We start from the raw sequence: 18,578 nt of genomic DNA on the forward strand, positions 1-18,578 counted from the left end.
TTCCACCCCCCAGGGTCTAAAAGCATTCCTCCCAAAGCTGTATGCTCAGTTAAAGAGGATGACTCTTCCCATCAGGGGAGAACTGGTCTTCAATTGTGATTCCTTGGAAAGAATATCCAAATAAATTCTCATGAAATTCTGTGCTGCATTACATCTTAAATATCCCCCCAGATGTTTACACTGCAAAGGCAGTATGTCTGCGATGGTACTATTGGGAAGTAGGGATTGTTGGTGAGAAAGGGCTGAGTGAAAGGTTTTTAGATCATTTCAGGATGTGTCCTAAAGGTAACTATAGCTCTCCAGCCTGTTCTCTTTTGGTTTTGGTCTGGATTTAGTCAGTTTAGCTCCGCTGCCCCTCTACAAACCAAAAGCAAGGATCCATCTGATTGTTGATAGAGGTGCCTCTGAATCTGTAGTAAAACTTAAACTTTTCTCTTAGAATTGTGATGTAGCTCAGTTGGTAGAGTGTTGGCCTAGTGTTCACAAGACTCAGTGTACCATGCATCTAGCACCACATATGCTGGGCCTGGTAGCACACATCTGCAATCCCAGCACTCCAGAGGTGAAGGTAAGAGAATCACAAGTTCAAGGTCATGCTCAGATACTAATTTTTGTAAGACTAGCTTTTTCAAACAAAAACATGTTCTCTTTGTAAGTTGATTATTTCAAGGCCTTTTGTTTTGCATGTTTCAGTGACAGAAAATAACACATACTACATGAGAGACTGAAGTTCAGAAAAGTAAGAAAGAATAGAAACAGGCCTAACCCAGGGGCTGCAAAAAGGCTTAGAGCAAAAGGAAGGCCTAACCATAGAGAAATAAATATAGAAACTCAACCATGTCTTCATGGGTAGTCTTGTCTATCCATCTCACCTGAGTGAGGTCAGTCTGCAACCAGAATACAATTGGCCAACACTGGTATTTTGGAACAAAGGTTTGAGCTGTGAAGAAAAGATAGGGTTCAGTTAACTATATAGTCTGAGAGGGGAAAGGGGGAGGGGGCAAGAGAGAAGTGTGACGCTATGAGGAGTGGTCGATTGTGGCAATAGTAGGTGTGTCAGGAGGAGATGTGTGTCAACAGGATGTGTGAGAGAGGCAGTAGAGACGTAGACTAGCAAGAATTTGTAGCAAGGGAACTCATGAGTATTAAAATAAGAATGTGGGTATTAGCCAGTGGCAGGACAGTAAAAGTAAGTGGGCAGGGTTTTCATAGGAAGGTTGGGCAAATGTAAGGTAGATAGGGTTAGAGTGTGTTGGTGGACCTTTAGTGAGTGTGGCAAGATTGGAATAAATGAGGATAAGGGAGATGGAAGGAGGACCAGTGGGTGTAGCAAGAAAAAAGTAGGAAGGGTTGAGACGGTTGGGCCCAGTACTGATGTGATATGACAGATGTGGGCAGACACCAGAACGAAGGAGAAGAGGGAGACATAGGCAGTCATAGATTAAGGGCGGGGGTAATGAATGGGTTGGGAATCAGGACACTGGTATGGCTGGAGTAGGTGGGTAGAACCTACAATTGTGGATAGGTCAAGGGATGTGGGTAGTTCACCAATAGTAAAGGCAAGAGAGGTAAGTGGGAATAGAGTGGGTAGTCAGGCCATAAGTTGGTGAATCTAGAGAAAAGTGGTCAAGGCTGGAAAAAGTAAGTGAGGCAAACTACAGCACGGCAGATGTGTTAGGAACCAGTAAGCATGGCAAGATGGGGGTTTTAGTAGGGGTTTAGTGAAGGGGTGAGGAAAAAGAGGTGAACAAGTCTTTTTAGTTTTTTTTCTTTTTGTTTGTTTGTTTGTTTTTTAATCAAGACAGGAATTGTCTGTATAGTCTTGGCTGTCCTTGACTCACTTTGTAAACCAGGCTTGAACTCATGAATGAGAAATAAGTGAGTGTGGTAAGAGGGGTGTGGTAGGACCTGGAACAGGTAGGTAGACACCAGAATGTGAGTGAGCATCAGTACCTGGGGTAAGGGAAGGGGGGGTGTTATAGGTGGGACCTTAGTGAATGGATGGGGCAAGCAGAAGGTGAGATGATAGAATTAGGTGTATGGGGGCAACAGTGGATAGGGTAACAGAGATGGGCAGGTCACCAGAGGGAAAGGCAAGAGAAACAAGTTGGCTTGGAAGGAGTGGACAGAGCACAGTCGAGTGTCACAGGAGAAGTATGAATGGAAACAGATGGCAGAACAAGACAAGGAGGTGGTGTGTAGGGATTTAGTGAATAGATGGGTAGTAGGTGGAGGGTAATCTGTTGATAGGGCAAGAAGAGACAAGAAGAGCTGGAAAAGTTAGGTGGAGAATCATTGAGTATTATAAAATACTCCAAGTGAGCACTAGTTGGTGTAGCGACAGAGGGACATGGATATGGATTGGGTGGGTGGGCTAACCATCAATGATAGACCTAGAGACAAGTGGGCTGTGTTGGATGAGGTAGAGGAGGCAGCAGTGGTTGGGCCAAGAAGGCAGAGCTGTAGTGGGTGAATATGGCACCAGTGAGCCAGGCAATGGAGAAAGTATGGCTGGAGGGAGTAGATGAGGCAATAGGTAGGCAGGGCACCAATGGGTGTGGCACAAGGGATGTGGGTGGGTGATGGTAGGTAAAACAAGAAAGAGAAGTGGATGAGGCTTTAGTGGGTGAGCAGTGCAATCATATGACCGGTATGGCTGGATTGAGATAGCAGGACCAAAAGTGATGGAAGTGTGTAAGGCAAAGGAGGTAGACAGAAGTCTCACCAGAAGCTGCAGGACTTTTTCTACATTGTTGAACTTGGTAGATCCTGGCATCCACATGTCCTTAATGTAGGGTAGGTTGGTGATGGTGAAGTTAAGAGTGCACAGCAGCAGAACAGAGCTTGAGGCTGCAAGTAGATTAGGAGAGAAGTTAAGTCTTGAGTCATACTGGAACTAGATTTAGGGTTTAGGACTCATATCACCAGGACCCATGTATTCACACCTAGAGCAACAATTCAAGATGTTTCTCCCATATTTAAAACAGAAACAAAAATTAACATAAAAAGGTAACTTCTTCAAGCAGGATCAATTGTGAGCTCAGAGTAAAGAATAATGAAAATTCAGAATACTCACTGCTTTGGGTGGTAGCCAGAATTTGCTGTGTATAGCCTACACAGATAACGAAAAAATAGTGGAAATATGATTGGATTGAGAAAGTAGGGGTGTGGGAGGAAAGCACTATGGCTCTAAAATATATCTCACCATTGACATAGAGACTGTTCTGGTCAAGGGTGTAGGGCCCTAGATGCATGATGCCATTGTTCAGTCTTTTCAGCTCCCAGTACACATTCTCTCGGTCCAGCACTTGATTAGAAGTATTAGGGTGGTAGGTGCAGATGGCATCTACTCCTGTGGCTGTTCCATTGTTCTCAGACCTGGAGAAAGCAGGCAGGGGGAGTGATATTAAATGGATTACCTAGAGAAGGATCCAGACGTGTCTAGATTATATAGGGAAGAGCCTCTGGTGGAAGAGAAGCCAAGGCTCTGGGCTGAAAACTTTAGGGTAGAGGATGAGGTATGCCAGCCATACTCTGTAACAGTTAGGTACTAGGGGATGCTGGGGAAACCTGGTGGTCAGGTCTGCTTTCATATGTTAAATAGGCTTGGTTGTCTGGGTCTTAAACTCATCAGCCTTGAGCAGACATGGAGTGAAAATGCTAAATGTAATGCAAGGCTCAAACTTACAACTTCATGTCACAGTGCCTAGAGGGATCATATTTACAATCGATGAAGACAAGCATTGGGAATTATAGCAAATGGAAAAACACATTGTCTTAGTAGAAGTTCTATGCACAGAACTATAAACCTCACCCTGCAATTCCTAAGTCAAAGAAAATAAAGGAACTAATGATATCTGAGTATTAGGATTCTGTGGGGGTTGAAGGCTGTGGGAACAGCTGGGGACAAACGGTAGGATCAGGAGGTGATATATAACGTGGTACCAGAGAAAATGTGTCCGAAATTCCCTAGTGTTGAGAACACAGAAGGCAAGCTGACCAAACTGGCCTAGAACCTAGAAATACCTGAGGAAAGACTGATCTACCATTCTTGTGGGGTGTGTGTGTGTGTGTGTGTGTGTGTGTGCGCGCGCGCGCCCACACAACTGTATATGTTCTATGCTTCTGTATGCAGATGGAAGTCAGAGTGTTTATTTTTTCTTAGGAGCCATCCATCTTGTTTTTTCTTGTTGTTGTTTTGTTTTCTTGTTTGTGTTGTTTTTGAGACAGGTCTCTCTCACTGTGTGACCTGAAACTCACTGGTTTGGCTAGGTTGATCTCCAGGACCTTCAACTATCTACTTCTTTAGTGCTGGGTTTGCAAGCACACGTCATTATGACCAATGGTTTTGTTTGTTTGTTTGTTTGTTTGTTTGAGTGTGCTGGGGATCAAACTCAGGTCCTGATGTTTGGACAGCAAGCACTTTATTAACTGAATTATCTCTGCAGCCCCTAGCCTATTATTATAAGATCTCACCTGAGAAAGGTCAGTCTGCATCCAGAGTACAGGGAGCCGATGCTGGTTTTACTGAACAATGTCCTGAGCTGTGGAGAAAGGGGAGAGGAATGAAAATTATGCTAAGGATTTAGGGGTAGGGCATCAGTGAGAAGAGCAAGTCACTATCAGTGTGAGGCCTTCATTTATGAGCTATCTGTGAGGTAGCTGGGGCCCTGTTCCTGGTCATGACATGAGTTGGTGAGTACAGCTCTCATTTATGTGTGTGTGACAGTGCACACTGGAGTAGATATCTCACCAGTCTCTGAAGGATCCTCTCAGTGGCGTTGAACTTCCTGGATGCAGGATGACCCATGTCCTTCACATACTCCAGATTAGTGACAGTGAAGTTGATGGTAAAAGACATCAGCACAGCACCCGCTACTGCAGGAAGAGGGGAGGGATATGGAAGACACATGCTCTGAAGTTATTTAACTTAGTTTTTCTCTCTGAACTAGAGTTGAGTCGTCTTCGATTACTTAGAAAGGGTGCTTTCAAAAGTGGACAGTTTCCTCATAGAGAAGACTCAAACATCAACCTCATTTGATAAGTACCAGGGATAGATAGAGTTACTTTAGACTGGTAAATAAACCATCAACCATAAAGGAAATATAGCTGACTTTCCAGGACATTCTCCTTTTTAAGTTTTTGTTTAAACAAAATGTGCTCTCTGACATTAATTATATGTATCTGTTGGGTGTGTATATATGCACATGCATGAGTGTGTATATGTGTATGTGTGTGTGTGTGTGTGTGTGCATCTGTATGTTTTTGCATATATCTATATATCTGTGATTGAGTACACATGCACAAGTGTGTTTCCACATGTATGTAAACAGATGTGTGTGCTTGTGCACATGTGTTTGGGACATTGCATGTAGGAGTGCACACATGTGAAAGGCAGATGACAACTAGGCTGTTGTTCTTCAGAAGCTGGCCAGGTTGCTTTTTTGAGACAGGGTCTTTCATTGCCAAGTACTCATCAAGTAGGCGATTCTGAATGTCCAGTGAGTTTCAATGATCCTCAAAAATCCATCTCCCATGAGCTGGGATTATAAGTATATGACCGTCCATTTATCCTTTTCTTCCTTCCTTCCTCTCTGCTCTTCTTTTTTCTCTATTATTATTTTATTCTCTTTCTCCCTCCTCCCTACATGGATCCTGGGGAATTGAACTCTGATCCTCAAGCTTGCGAGGAAATCACTTTAGAACTCAGCTATTACACCAGCCTTTATTCTTATTTTTATTCTTATTCTTAGGAAACATATATGTTGGTCACTCATGTGTGAGATTTTATTTAAAGAGCTTTACACGCTGTGGATTTGTTATTGTGGGTTAAGTAGTTATAATGATGCCCACTTCACAAACTCAAATTCTGAGACAATGAGGACTGGCAAAAATGGCTTAGTGGGTTAAACTGATTGCTGACAAGCCTGATGAGTTCATTTCTATCCCTGAAATCAGCATGGTAGAAGGACAGAAAAGACAGCTTCAAGTTGTCTTCTGACTCCCACATGTTTATAGTGATGCAACACACACACACACACACACACACACACACACACACACACACACACACACGCACACATTTTGCAATCAATGAATGTAAATAAAAAATCTTGAGCCAATGTGATGGCAAATAATTTGCCCAAATCACAGAAACCAAGTTCAATTTCAATACCAGACATTCTATTGTAGTATTTGCTTTTTTTATTGTAGTATTTATATATTGCTTTTTCTTTTAACACACGTGAGCTTGTGCTATTGTGTTAGTTTCTAATTACTTTTATATTATTGACAGCATTCTTCAAGCACTGTATTTCAATACTATTTTTACATAAATCCTATCATTTTTTTCTGAAAAGATCTCATACAGCCTATCCCATTCTCCAGCTAACTACGCAGAAAAGGATGACAGACTTTTCTGATCATCCTGCCTCCATTGTCCAAGTCCTATATTCACAGGCATCTGCCAGGATACCCAGTTTAAGTGCTGTTGGAGGTGTAACTTACAGTTTCAGGAATGTTAGGCCAGCAGTTTATCAGCTAAACTACATCTGTTGCCAAGGCTTTTGATTTTGAATCGTGATAGGTTAGCATAGCCATGCAATGGGGGACGGGGTGGTCACTTACATCAACATATGATATAGATTTAGGAGAAGTCGCCAGCAGAGATTAAATTCCAAAGGGTAACAGGTGGGTTTTCCTTGCCCTATTTTGAAATTTACTGATACTTTTTCAACTTAAATATTTTAGCTTTAAAGAATGATGTGTTGGGTAGATATATGCACATTTGTGTGAGCATGTGCACATGGAGGTCATAGAACCATTTGTGGGGATTTCTTTTCTCCTTTTACCATGTGGGGCCCAAGGATTGAACTCAGGTGTACAGCTTTTACCTACTGAACATACACAGAAGCCTGAAAATTTTCACAGTTCTCACAATAAAAACATTGCCAATGGGGTGGAAATAAACACCTTAAAATATAGGATTCATTGATAGATGACTGACTCATTGTGGCTTATCAATTTTGGGGAAATCAAATCTTTAAAAGTCTGATGGAAGAATATGATTATGTTTTTTACACATAGTAAAGGACCTGGTATACGTTTATGTTTAGGAATGTGGTCAATAAGAATTTTCCAGAACTGGGTATAGCGGCACATGCCTGTGATCCCAGGACTTGGGGAGACAGAGGCAGGCAGGCCATTCTGGTCTACAAAGCAAGTCTATAATAGCCAAATCTACACAGAGGAACCCTGTCTTGAAAAAACAAAAACCAACAAACAAAAAACAATTATCCAGAATAACCACTTATTTATTCAATAACAGGAGTCCTTTAAGCAAACTGTAGGTGAATTGTTCAGTTGATAAAATAAGAATTTGATCATTTGCTGAGACTGTTAGTAGCACAGCAGTTACTGCACACTTGATATCTAGTCTCAGCCAACAGCCCTACTTGTTCATATCATTCTAAGGGCTGGGAAATAATTTGGAAGTCAGTGGCCACAGATAAGTTTCAGAAACACATAGCAGAGATTGAGTGCCAGGGACTATATAGAATTAAAGGGACTCTTGGTGACTTGGAAAGAAACTGACAGTCATCAAGAGTCAACCTTGGGCTCCTATGGAACATGTAACTTCTTCCACCCCTCGCCCTTCTCCTTATTCTAAAGATCCTAGAATGACTGAAAACATCTTCAGAGAGAATTCCTACCTGTAGGATTGAGGGAGTTGCTTGTCATTCTTGTAGAAGCAGTGGTTATCACAGAGGCTGTAGAGATAATTTGTCAGATGATTTAGAGTAGAAACACCATTAGCTTAGAGACATCGGAAAGAGAACATAAAAGTTGGGGTTATTTTTCTTCTAAGTCTCTGTTTATCACACACTATAGGTGAGGTAGGCTTGTGCCATTTAGCAATTTCCTCTGAATTGAAACATTTATTCTGGGAAGGAGAGGGAGAGGATCATGAGACTTACAAAATAAACAGACTTCATACATCTGGGAAAGCTAAAACTAGGAGGGCTCAAGATTTCAGAAGCATTGAGAAACCTTTAGTGGAAAACACCTTGACCAAGATAAGCTGCCTAGAACAGACTATCTGACCTGGTGAGCTACCTGCCTGTCAAGTAGAGAGTCTAAGGATGAAGCCCTTGTGAGGTGTCACTCATGTTAGCGTGGCTATGGATGAGGAAGCTGTCTTTGAGTCATCCCTGCTCCAGTGAATAATCCTAATAATCTCCCTGGTTACCCAAGTTGGATAGTAGTGAAATTGCTACTTTGGGGTGTCATTAGTTCCCTATCTGGGAGGGATAGATATTTCTGTGTCCTGTTTCTTCAGGAAAAGTCTCAAGCAACAGATTGTAATTTTATGTTTTATTATTTTTTTGTCTACATGAATGTCTATGCACCATATGCATGCCTCATGCTTAGGGAAGCCAGAAACAGCCATCTGATCCTTGGAACTGTACTTATAGATGACTGTGAGGCATCATGTAGGCACTTGGAAGAGAACCCAGTCCTCTGGAAGTACATCTAGTGCTCTGAACTTCTGAGCCATCTCTCTAGCATCTCTGGCATTATTCTCCTCAGGCACTCTGCAGTTTGTGTTTTAAGCCCAATGTATAAGTGAAGTTTCAATTCCAGATGAGTGAAGTTATTAGTCAGGTTGCTCAGTTCCTACTCCACTCCCTTATTGCCCTTCCAAAGTCCTAGGACCTGTCAATCCTCAATTCAACTAGGCTGACTGACCACTAAATCCCAAAGACCCTCCTGTCTACTCCTTCTAGAGCTAGGATTGCAAATAATGTCTGCTTTCCAAACTCCTGTCTGAGCACAACCATTTCATTGAGTTACACCTCCAGCCAGACTTAGGGCTTTTAGGGGCATATGTTTCTGCACATCCCTAGTTGGAGATGGGCTTCAGGAATTGAATATAGGTGGTGGGCTTTTATTTCTTTTTCTTTCACAGGGCTAGGCCTTACAGCATTGGAACGATGTAACGGGCCCAAGAATACTCACTTGTAGATGAGATGGACGGGACCTGATGTGTATAACCTGAAGAGAAAATGGAAGAGTGAGAATGGAGTGGGCGAGGAAAGTAGGTTGCGGGGAAGTATGCATGCTGTGCACTAGAGCACAGAGGGCCACTGCTCACCACTTATGCACAGACTGCTATTGTCTAAGGTGTAAGGGCCCAGCTGCGTGACGCCATTAGTCAGCATGCTCAATTCCCAGAATACCCGCTCCTTGTCCAGCCCATGTCCAGTTGGGTCTGGATGGTGAGTGCAGATGGCATCTACCCCTGTGGCTGCTCCATCTTTCTCAGACCTGAGGAGAAAAAAAAATGAGAGGAATGATAATAAAGAGATTGCCTAGGAAGAATCTTAAGATGATGGTGCAGGAGAGGAAGAAGCCAGGGAGAGGCAATGATGTGTAGAGAGGTGATTCATCAGGCTGAGATTCTCTGAATGTCCTGACATCCAGGAGCCTCTGAACCTGAAGTTGTTTTTTTTTTGTTTGTTTGTTTTTGTTTTTTTTTTAATTCAAGACACTAATCTATACTCTCATGGTATAAGGAATGGGGACTTCATAATATGTGTGAGACAGGTGTGGATTTGTGAATTAAAGCAAAAGGAATGAGGGGTTATTTATACTGATTCAACCTGTGGTCACTTCTGTGAGGAATGAAGTTAATGAAGGCAGGTAATGTGGGAGAACTTAGCTCATTGTGGCCAGCACCATACCTTAGCAAGAGATCCTGAACTGTGTAGGAACAGTGATGCCAAGCTGCATATAAATGAGAGCGCATCCTTGCTTAGATTTCTCTCTGTTTTTGACTATGTGTGTGTGATGTGACAGTCTCAATCATTAGCTGCTGTGACATCCCTGAAAATAATTATGTTTTGAACTAAAATAAACTACTTCTTCCCTACTTTTTTTTTGGTCAGGGTATTTTATCACAGTGATAGAAATTATAACAGAACAATACCATAAAAGAAATTTCAGAAACAGAATTCAAAGTTCCAAAAAAATTTCTATTATTTCACAATTAAGGAATGGAGGTGGCAGTTCAAAATGGATGAGCAGGGTATGTTCAACAACCTCTCAATGGTCTGCAGGCTGTGGGGGTAACTGAAGTGGAGGTTGCAGGATTAGGGGACCTCTTAGCTCCTGGATCCAGTGCTTCCTGATTTACAAATTGGCAATGTACATACAGGAGAAAATAAAGGAAGGCATCCACACTTTGGATTCGGGACACATTGAGGATTTGTGGTTGGTATTTCTTAGGACTTACCTGAGCAAGGTCAGTCTGCAGTTAGAATAAAGGAGGCTGATACTGGTTTTATTGAACAAAGGCCAGAGCTGCGGGGAAAGGGGAGAAGGCTGTCAATAGAACAACTGAGGTAAGACAGACTGTTTTTGAGATAAATGGAATAGCATCTGTGAGCAAAGCTGGACTATGTGGAACAATGTTGAGGTAGGTGTGGCCTTCCTGAAGGGTGTGGCCTAAGCCAGGATGGTTAAGGGTTACATCTGTGAGAAAGTCTACACCTACTGCACAGAGCTCTTACCAGTCTTTGTAGGATTCTCTCAGTGGCATTGAACTTCCAGGATCCCGGGTGACGCATGCCCTCCTCATACTTGAGGTTAGTGATGGTGAAATTAATGGTGAAAGGCACCAGAGGAGAGGCTGGCACTAGTGTGGGGGTGGGAGAAAGGCACACTGAGCTGTTGGTTTCTCTGTAAACTTGGGTGTCTTCCAGCACTACCAGACTCTTCCACTAGCATCACATAGCTGTCTTAGATAAAATTTGAAAATCACTAAAAATTTGAAAAAGGAAAAGGAAAGGGGAGGAGTCTATGCTTTCCCAGAAACATCTTCACTCCTTCTTTTCTTGGAGGAAGGAGTATATTTCTTGTAGTTCTATCATACATTAGGCATTGTGATACCAGAAGCAAAACACGTTTGCTCAATATCAGAGTTAAGTGAAGTACTTATTATAAAAAGTGGAAGAATATAAGAATTTATGATAGATTTATTTCTAAAAATCAATCCATAAATTAAAAGTGAATACTTTTTGATCTGCCTAAATGAATCTAGTATATATACCAGACAACTGCATAGATATATTTATTCCAGCACTATTCAAAAAGATGAGTCCCTGTGCCCTTCAACAAGTGAAAGGAAACTGTAAATGTGCAATATAGACACAACTGAATATTATCCCACTATAAGAAATAATGATATTGTGACATTTGCAAGAAGCAAAACAGGTAGAACCATACAGAATCATGATAAGTGAAGTAAGCCACTCAAAAAGACAAATATCACACATTTTATCTTATCACAGAATATAGATTTTAAAATAAAGTGTAAAATGTATTAAATTAGAAAGACTATTTGGGAAGAGAAAGGAGACGAGAGAGATATAAAAAAATAGACAATGAAAGTTGAATATGAGAAACATATATTATGAAATAATGAAAGTAACTATTTTGTATGAGTGATATATGCTGACTTTAGACTATGAGTGATAGAAGTTTTTTTAACATTTTATATTTTTCCATACACATTATATTATTAACACATATATTACAAACTACCTATAACAAGCAGAACCATGACACAATCAAGAATTATATAAATGTTATATTCTTAGTATTTTGGCTATTTGTATACGACAGTCATGAAGAAAACATCTTTCCTATCTTTGTGTGGGGAAATTTTTGAATATAAATCAATTTCCCTCACATCTTGTCGTTACCAACTTAAAACATCTATCTACACCTGAAAACATCATAACCCCTAAAAAATTAAGCTCATTGTAAAACTTAGCTATCTGTTCTTCAACTCCATCAGAGACTTGAGAAAGAATAAACTTGATTACCTGAGTACTACCCAGGAGTTCATGTTAGTAGCTTTCCAAATGAGAAGGTTAACACCTGGCAGCACCCAGCCTACCTCTGAGAGGATGATGAGCATCAAAGAAGCTCCTTATGGACACAACTTCAAATGTGGCAAACAAGCTATTGGGCAAAATGTCCTTGTTTCTACCACACACAGAATTCTAACTAAGAAATGGCAAACTTGGATGCAGGCAGAGTCAATGGCCAAACTCTACCAAGACAGGGTAAGCAAGTCCTCAACCATTTCTACCTCACAAATATGTCTGTCAGATATATTGGGACAGAAGGCTCAAGAAGATGCTACAACATAATATAGAGTTTTGAGTGACTATTCAGGTAGAAAACTCTCTCTGTCATTTTCTTATTTGGATAAAAGTCTTTTTATACCTCTCTTACTTATAAACCTCATTTCAAAAGGAAATAAAATGCTACTAGTTAGGCTCATAGTAAATAGTGAATATAATTCTGTATTTAAGTCAGATCTTATCTTTTCACTTTGTTGCCAGCATCATCACCATCATCACTTTTGCCATCACCATTATTGCTATCATCTTGTCAATCATTATCATTACACATCACCATAATCAACATTGTCACCATTGCCATAAACATTGTCCACGTCATCACCATAATCATCATAATCAGCAGAATAAATGCCTTCCCCATAACTACCACAACCACTACTAACACTACCACCAACGCCATCATCAACATCAGCAGTACAATTATCATTATCACCACCATTTTCATCACCATCATCATCCTTACCATCATTATTATTGCTATCAACCCCAACATGGTTATCCTACTATAACCACCATTAACTATTATTATCTTCATCAACACCATTATCAATAATATCACTACCAATGCCATCATCTCCGTCCTTCAAACCACTACCATTATTAGCATCATCACTACCAAGATCATTAACACTGTCACTCCCGCTATCATCATTGTCATCAATACCACCACCATTAATAGGATCATCACCACAATCATTGACATAACTACCACCAACACCATCGTCATATCATCATAACCATTATCATCATCATCACTAGCATCCAAAATTATCTTCACTAACATTAACCCTATCATCAGCATCACCAATATCATCATTGCAGCTATCATTATCATCATCAAAAACCCCGTCATCATGGCCATCACTAGCACAGAACATCACATCATCACCATCAAAATTATTAACACTTTGCTTTCACAATAATCATTACATTAATCATGATTACTTCCTTCAATGCTATCAATAACACTGTCACTATTAACCTTATAAACACCAATATCAACACCATCATAGTTTATAAGAATATAAACTATAAGGTCAGAGGTGTGTGTGTGTGTGTGTATGTGTGTGTGTGTGTGTGTGTGTGTGTATGTGTGTGTGTGTGTGTGTGTGTATGTGTGTGTGTGAGTATGTGTGTGTGTATGTGTGTGTGTATCTGTGTGTGTGTATGTGTGTGTATGTGTGTGTGTATGTGTATGTGTGTGTATGTGTGTATGTGTGTGTGTGTATGTGTGTGTATGTGTATGTGTGTGTGTGTGTGTGTGTGTGTGTGTGTGTGTGTGTGTGTGTGTGTTTCCTGGTATATTTCCCAGTGTCAGGCACAAATTAGCTGCTCTATAAGGGTTTGGTTGATGAAATTGGTAGACTTTTACTATGACATCCTATATTTCAGTACACATTGACAGTTTTCATGTTCCTTCTAACATAGGTGCCACAAACAACTACTTACCTGTCGTTCTGGGGAAAGAGTACACCCCAGAGGTTCCCAGGTTTACTGTGGTAGTCGGAGGAGCTAAGAAGAAACCATCAGAAGTGAAAATGCCAGGCACTCTCAGAGGAGAAAGAGACAGTGTTTTTATAATTTTCCATGCAAAGTTCAAATTGGGACTGCCTTGGAAATATGGGCAGAGAAGGAGGTAAATAAGTGCCCTCCCAGATCCCTTACTCCAGGCTGAGGACATGGGATGCATGAGGAGGTGTGAGCTCCTGCTTTGCTTGGTGTAGGAGGCAGACTCATGGAACATCTGTTGAATACTCACTGCTGGTAGTAAACGCAGAGCTCTGATTTGTGAAACCTGCAGTAACAACAGAGGGTGAGAGAGGGTCAGGGTTAAGGGAGATGAATGTATTGTGGATTGAATGTAAAATGGCCTTCACCAGACCTAGTGTTTGGTTCCAAGCTGGTGGCACTGTTTGGGAGGGTTAGGGGCATGGGACCTAGCTGGTGGTAATAAAGCGTCAATAGCTGAATTGTAAAGACATACTACCATGGGTTCTGGTTTATAATCTGTGCTTTCTGATCTATAACAAGCAAAACCATGAGCTTGCCCTACTGTGGAAGGAACTGTTCCAACCACCATCCATTCCCTCTATGGTGGTTTGTCTCTTATAAAACTATAAGACAAAATAGGCCTATCTCCAAGTTGCTTCAGTCAGGTCTCTGCATAAGGAAAGTAACTGATTAAAGTAGCAGAGAGACTTAAGGATATATGATGGATTGGGGTATGATGAAAGTGTTATCAAGGATTTTCTATCAAATAAGGGTAAAGTCAGTTCAAAGTGAGGAACAAATAAGATCCCAGCCTGAGTCAGCACCTATTGAACACATAGACAAACCCTGGAAGAGCCAGGCATTGATGGTGACCAAAGCCAGAGAGTAGATACTGCCTATCTAAGGAAATTTCAGCTACATTTCAGATGCTTACCATTGACATAGAGGCTGTTCCTGTCCAGGGTGTAGGGATCCAGTCTGGTGACACCATTAGTCAACCTGCTCAGCTCCCAGTACAGCTGTTCCCTGTCCAATCTGTGGCCTTTGGAGTCAGCGTGATATGTGCAGATGGCATCCACTCTGGTGGCTGTTCCATTCTTCTTTGACCTGAGTAAATGTCGATATAGTTGAGATAGATCTGCCTCCTACAGTTTGTTCTTTCTTTTTTCTTTTTCCCAACCCGTAACTCAAAAAAAAAAAAAAAAAGGAAATTCCAACAAGGAAGTTGCCTTGGGGACATAAACACCATAACCAATAATTAGAGTTACCAAGGGTAGCTATCTCTGTGTGTTGTGGAAAAAGACTGTTCAAATACTATGTGTATGAGACGGATAGAGAGGGAGGAGTACTGATACGCATTTGAATTCCACATGAAGGGTCCCCTAGCAATTACAGCAGGGGCTGTCTCTGACATGGACTTTGTTACCTGGTTTTGAAGTGTGTAGGAACAGAGAAGTCAAGCTGAGTACAATTGGGAGAATATTCTTGGTTTTATTTCTCTCTGTTGTTGACTGTGGATGTGAATTTACAGTCTCAATCGTTAGCTGATGTGGCTTCCTTGAAAATTATTCCAGACTGTCCATAGTAATTTGGAACTAAAATAGACTACTTCCTCCCTATTTTCAGGGAAGGGTATTTTATCACAGTGACAGAAATGATACTAGCCCAAAATAATAGACCACATTCTCAGGATAGAAGTGAAAGCATTTAGGAAATTCCCTCTTATTTCACAATGAAAGAAGCAATGGGGGAGTGCAGAATCGATGAGCAGGAAATGGTCAACAACCTGATGCTGAGGGTCTGCAGTCTGTGGGGATAACTGAAGTGGAGGTAGTAGCATTAGGGGACCCCTAGGGTGCTCAATCCAGTGCTTCCTGGTTTACACATGGAAAATGTACATAGAGAGAAAAGAAAGGAAGGCATCCACACTTTGGGTCTGGGACAGACTGAGGATCTGTGGTTGGTTTTTGTTAGGACTTACCTGAGTGAGGTCAGTCTGCAGTTAGAATAAAGGAGGCTGATACTGGTTTTATTGAACAAAGGCCAGAGCTGTGGGGAAAGGGGAGAAGGCTTTCAATAGAACAACTGAGGTAAGACAGATTGTTTTGAGATGAATAGAATAGCATCTGTGAGCAAAGCTGGACTATGTGGAACAATGTTGAGGTAGGTGTGGCCTTCTTGAAGGGTGTGGCCTAAGCCAGGATGGGTGAGGGTTACATCTGTGAGAAATTTTGCACCTACTGCACAGAGCTCTTACCAGTCTTTGTAGAATTCTCTCAGTGACATTGAACTTCCAGGATCCCGGGTGACGCATGCCCTCCTCATACTTGAGGTTAGTGATGGTGAAGTTGATGGTGAAAGGCACCAGAGGAGAGGCTGGCACTAGAGTGGGGGTGGGAGAAAGGCACACTGAGCTGTTGGTTTCTCTGTAAACTTGGGTGTCTTCCAGCACTACCAGACTCTTCCACTAGCATCACATAGCTGTCTTAGATAAAATTTGAAAATCACTAAAAATTTGAAAAAGGAAAAGGAAAGGGGAGGAGTCTATGCTTTCCCAGAAATATCTTCACTCCTTCTTTTCTTGGAGGAAGGAGTATATTTCTTGTAGTTCTATCATGCATTAGGCATTGTGATACCAGAAGCAAAACACGTTTGCTCAATATCAGAGTTAAGTGAAGTACTTATTATAAAAAGTGGAAGAATATAAGAATTTATGATAGATTTATTTCTAAAAATCAATCCATAAATTAAAAGTGAATACTTTTTGATCTGCCTAAATGAATCTAGTATATATACCAGACACCTGCATAGCTATGTTCATTCAGGCACTATTCAAAAGGAAGAGGTCCGGTGCCCTTCAACAGATCAATGGAAACAGTAAATGTGCAATATAGACACAATTGAATATTATCCCACTATAAAAATAATAAAAATATGGCATTTTCAAAAACAAAACAGGTAGAATCATACAGTATCATGATAAGTGAAGCAAGCCACTCAAAAAGGCAAATATTACACATTTTATCTTATCATAGAATATAGATTTTAAAATAAAATGGAAAAGTTACTAAATTAAAAAGACTATTAGGGAAGAGAAAGGAGACAGAAACGACAAGAGAGACAATGAAAGTTGAATATGAGAAACATACATTATGAAAAAATGAAAGTACTTATTTTGTATAACCGATATATGCTGACTTTAGACTATGAGTGATAAAAGTTTTTTAACATTTTATATTTTTCCAAATACATTATATTATTACACACATATATAACAAACTACCTATAGCAAGCAGAACCATGACACAATCAAGAATTATATAAATGTTATATTCTTAGTATTTTGGCTATTTGTATATGACAGTCATGAAGAAAACATCTTTCCTATCTGTGTGTGTCGAAAATTTTGAATATAAACCAATCTCCCTCACATCTTGTCATTATCAACTTAAAACATCTATCTACACCTGAAAGCATCATAACTCCTAAACAACTGAGCTTCATTGTAAAACTAAGCTACCTGTTCTTCAACTTCATTAGAGACTTGAGAAAGAATAAACTTGATTACCTGAGTACTACCCAGGAGTTCATGTTAGTAGCTTTCCGAATGAGAAGGTTAACACCTGGCATCACCCAGCCTACCTCTGAGAGGATGATGAGCATCAAAGAACCTCCTTATGGAGACAGCTTCAGATGTGGCAAACAAGCTATTGGGCAAACTGTCCTTGTTTCTACCACACACAGAATTCTGACTAAGAAATGGCAAACTTGGATGCAGGCAGAGTCAATGGCCAACCTCTGCCAAGACAGAGTAAGCAAGTCCTCAACTGTTTCTGCCTCACAAATATGTCTGTCAGATATATTGGGACAGAAGGCTCAAGAAGATGCTCCGACATAATATAGAGTATAGGGTGACTATTCAGGTAGAAAACTCTCTCTGCCATTTTCTTATTTGGATAAAAGTCTTTTTATACCTCTCTTACTTGTAAACCTTATTTCAAAAGGAAATAAAATGCTACTAGTTAGGATCATAGTATAATAGTGAATAGTATTCTGTATTTAAATCAGATCTCTTCTTTTCACTTTGTTGCCACCATCATAACCATCATCGGCTGGATTTTGCAAGATGGCGTCGGCCAGTATGCACCATAGCTGATCTACTCCGAGGTGACCAGGGTCATGAATGGAGCCACAGACTGCAGGATTCTGAGAACTGTAGGTGAGTGGGGCCCCAAACTCTGCAGACCACCCGTGGGTCTATCCCCGGGACAAGCAACAACCCAGAGGTGCTAAGCACACACCCCAATCTCTGAAACGAAATCCACAACCAAGCTGCAGCCAGCACATAAAACCCAAACTCGCCATTTGGGGAGGGGATTTTCTGGAGCCCCCAACCTGAGGAGTCTCAGCAAATAGGGTGAAACTACCATTGAACCTCTCCATCCACACCACGCCAAACTGCAGAGGTCACCTGCCTAGCCTGAGTGGAAACTCAGGTGGTGGGACTCACCAAAAACAGCTAGAGTTGGCGTGTAGCTCACGCTCCGCGCCCTGAGCCCAATCTGAACCCAGACACAAAGGATTGACCCTGCAAACACGGGCAGTTAGAAACCAGCGTGGACTGCTCCCACAGCCCAGTGGGATCGCCCACGTTATCAGGAGACTTGGGTCTTGCTTACAGCGTCTAACTGCAAATCTAAAGCAAGCTGGGAGCAGTCTAGCTGTCACTGGCAGAAAGAGAAGATACAGGGGATTCCTGCCAGCGGTCTGAAGTGCCATTGTAGCCAGCCGCCCACCTCGGCTGCCGGCACTGAATCTGCACTCCCCAAACAACAGAACCTAGCTGGGTCCATTCTGGCGGGCACGACAGGACCT

At 41.2% G+C, this 18,578-nt stretch overlaps 1 protein-coding gene across 1 annotated transcript in view; it reads right to left on the reverse strand.

Moving 5' to 3' along the window:
* LOC127198736 (mucin-16-like) overlaps positions 1–18,578 on the reverse strand; it is a 234,353-nt gene that overhangs the window by 68,345 nt on the left and 147,430 nt on the right. The window contains 15 exon segments of the mRNA XM_051156780.1: positions 873–940; positions 2,726–2,850; positions 3,077–3,112; positions 3,206–3,378; positions 4,477–4,544; positions 4,754–4,913; positions 8,982–9,054; positions 9,155–9,327; positions 10,295–10,362; positions 10,572–10,740; positions 13,058–13,076; positions 13,975–14,007; positions 14,638–14,810; positions 15,685–15,752; positions 15,961–16,085. Of these exon segments, the coding sequence (XP_051012737.1) occupies positions 873–940; positions 2,726–2,850; positions 3,077–3,112; positions 3,206–3,378; positions 4,477–4,544; positions 4,754–4,913; positions 8,982–9,054; positions 9,155–9,327; positions 10,295–10,362; positions 10,572–10,740; positions 13,058–13,076; positions 13,975–14,007; positions 14,638–14,810; positions 15,685–15,752; positions 15,961–16,085 (1,531 nt within the window).

Source organism: Acomys russatus, chromosome 14, assembly GCF_903995435.1.
Source record: "Acomys russatus chromosome 14, mAcoRus1.1, whole genome shotgun sequence".
In the NCBI taxonomy this organism is placed as follows: Eukaryota; Metazoa; Chordata; class Mammalia; order Rodentia; family Muridae; genus Acomys; species Acomys russatus.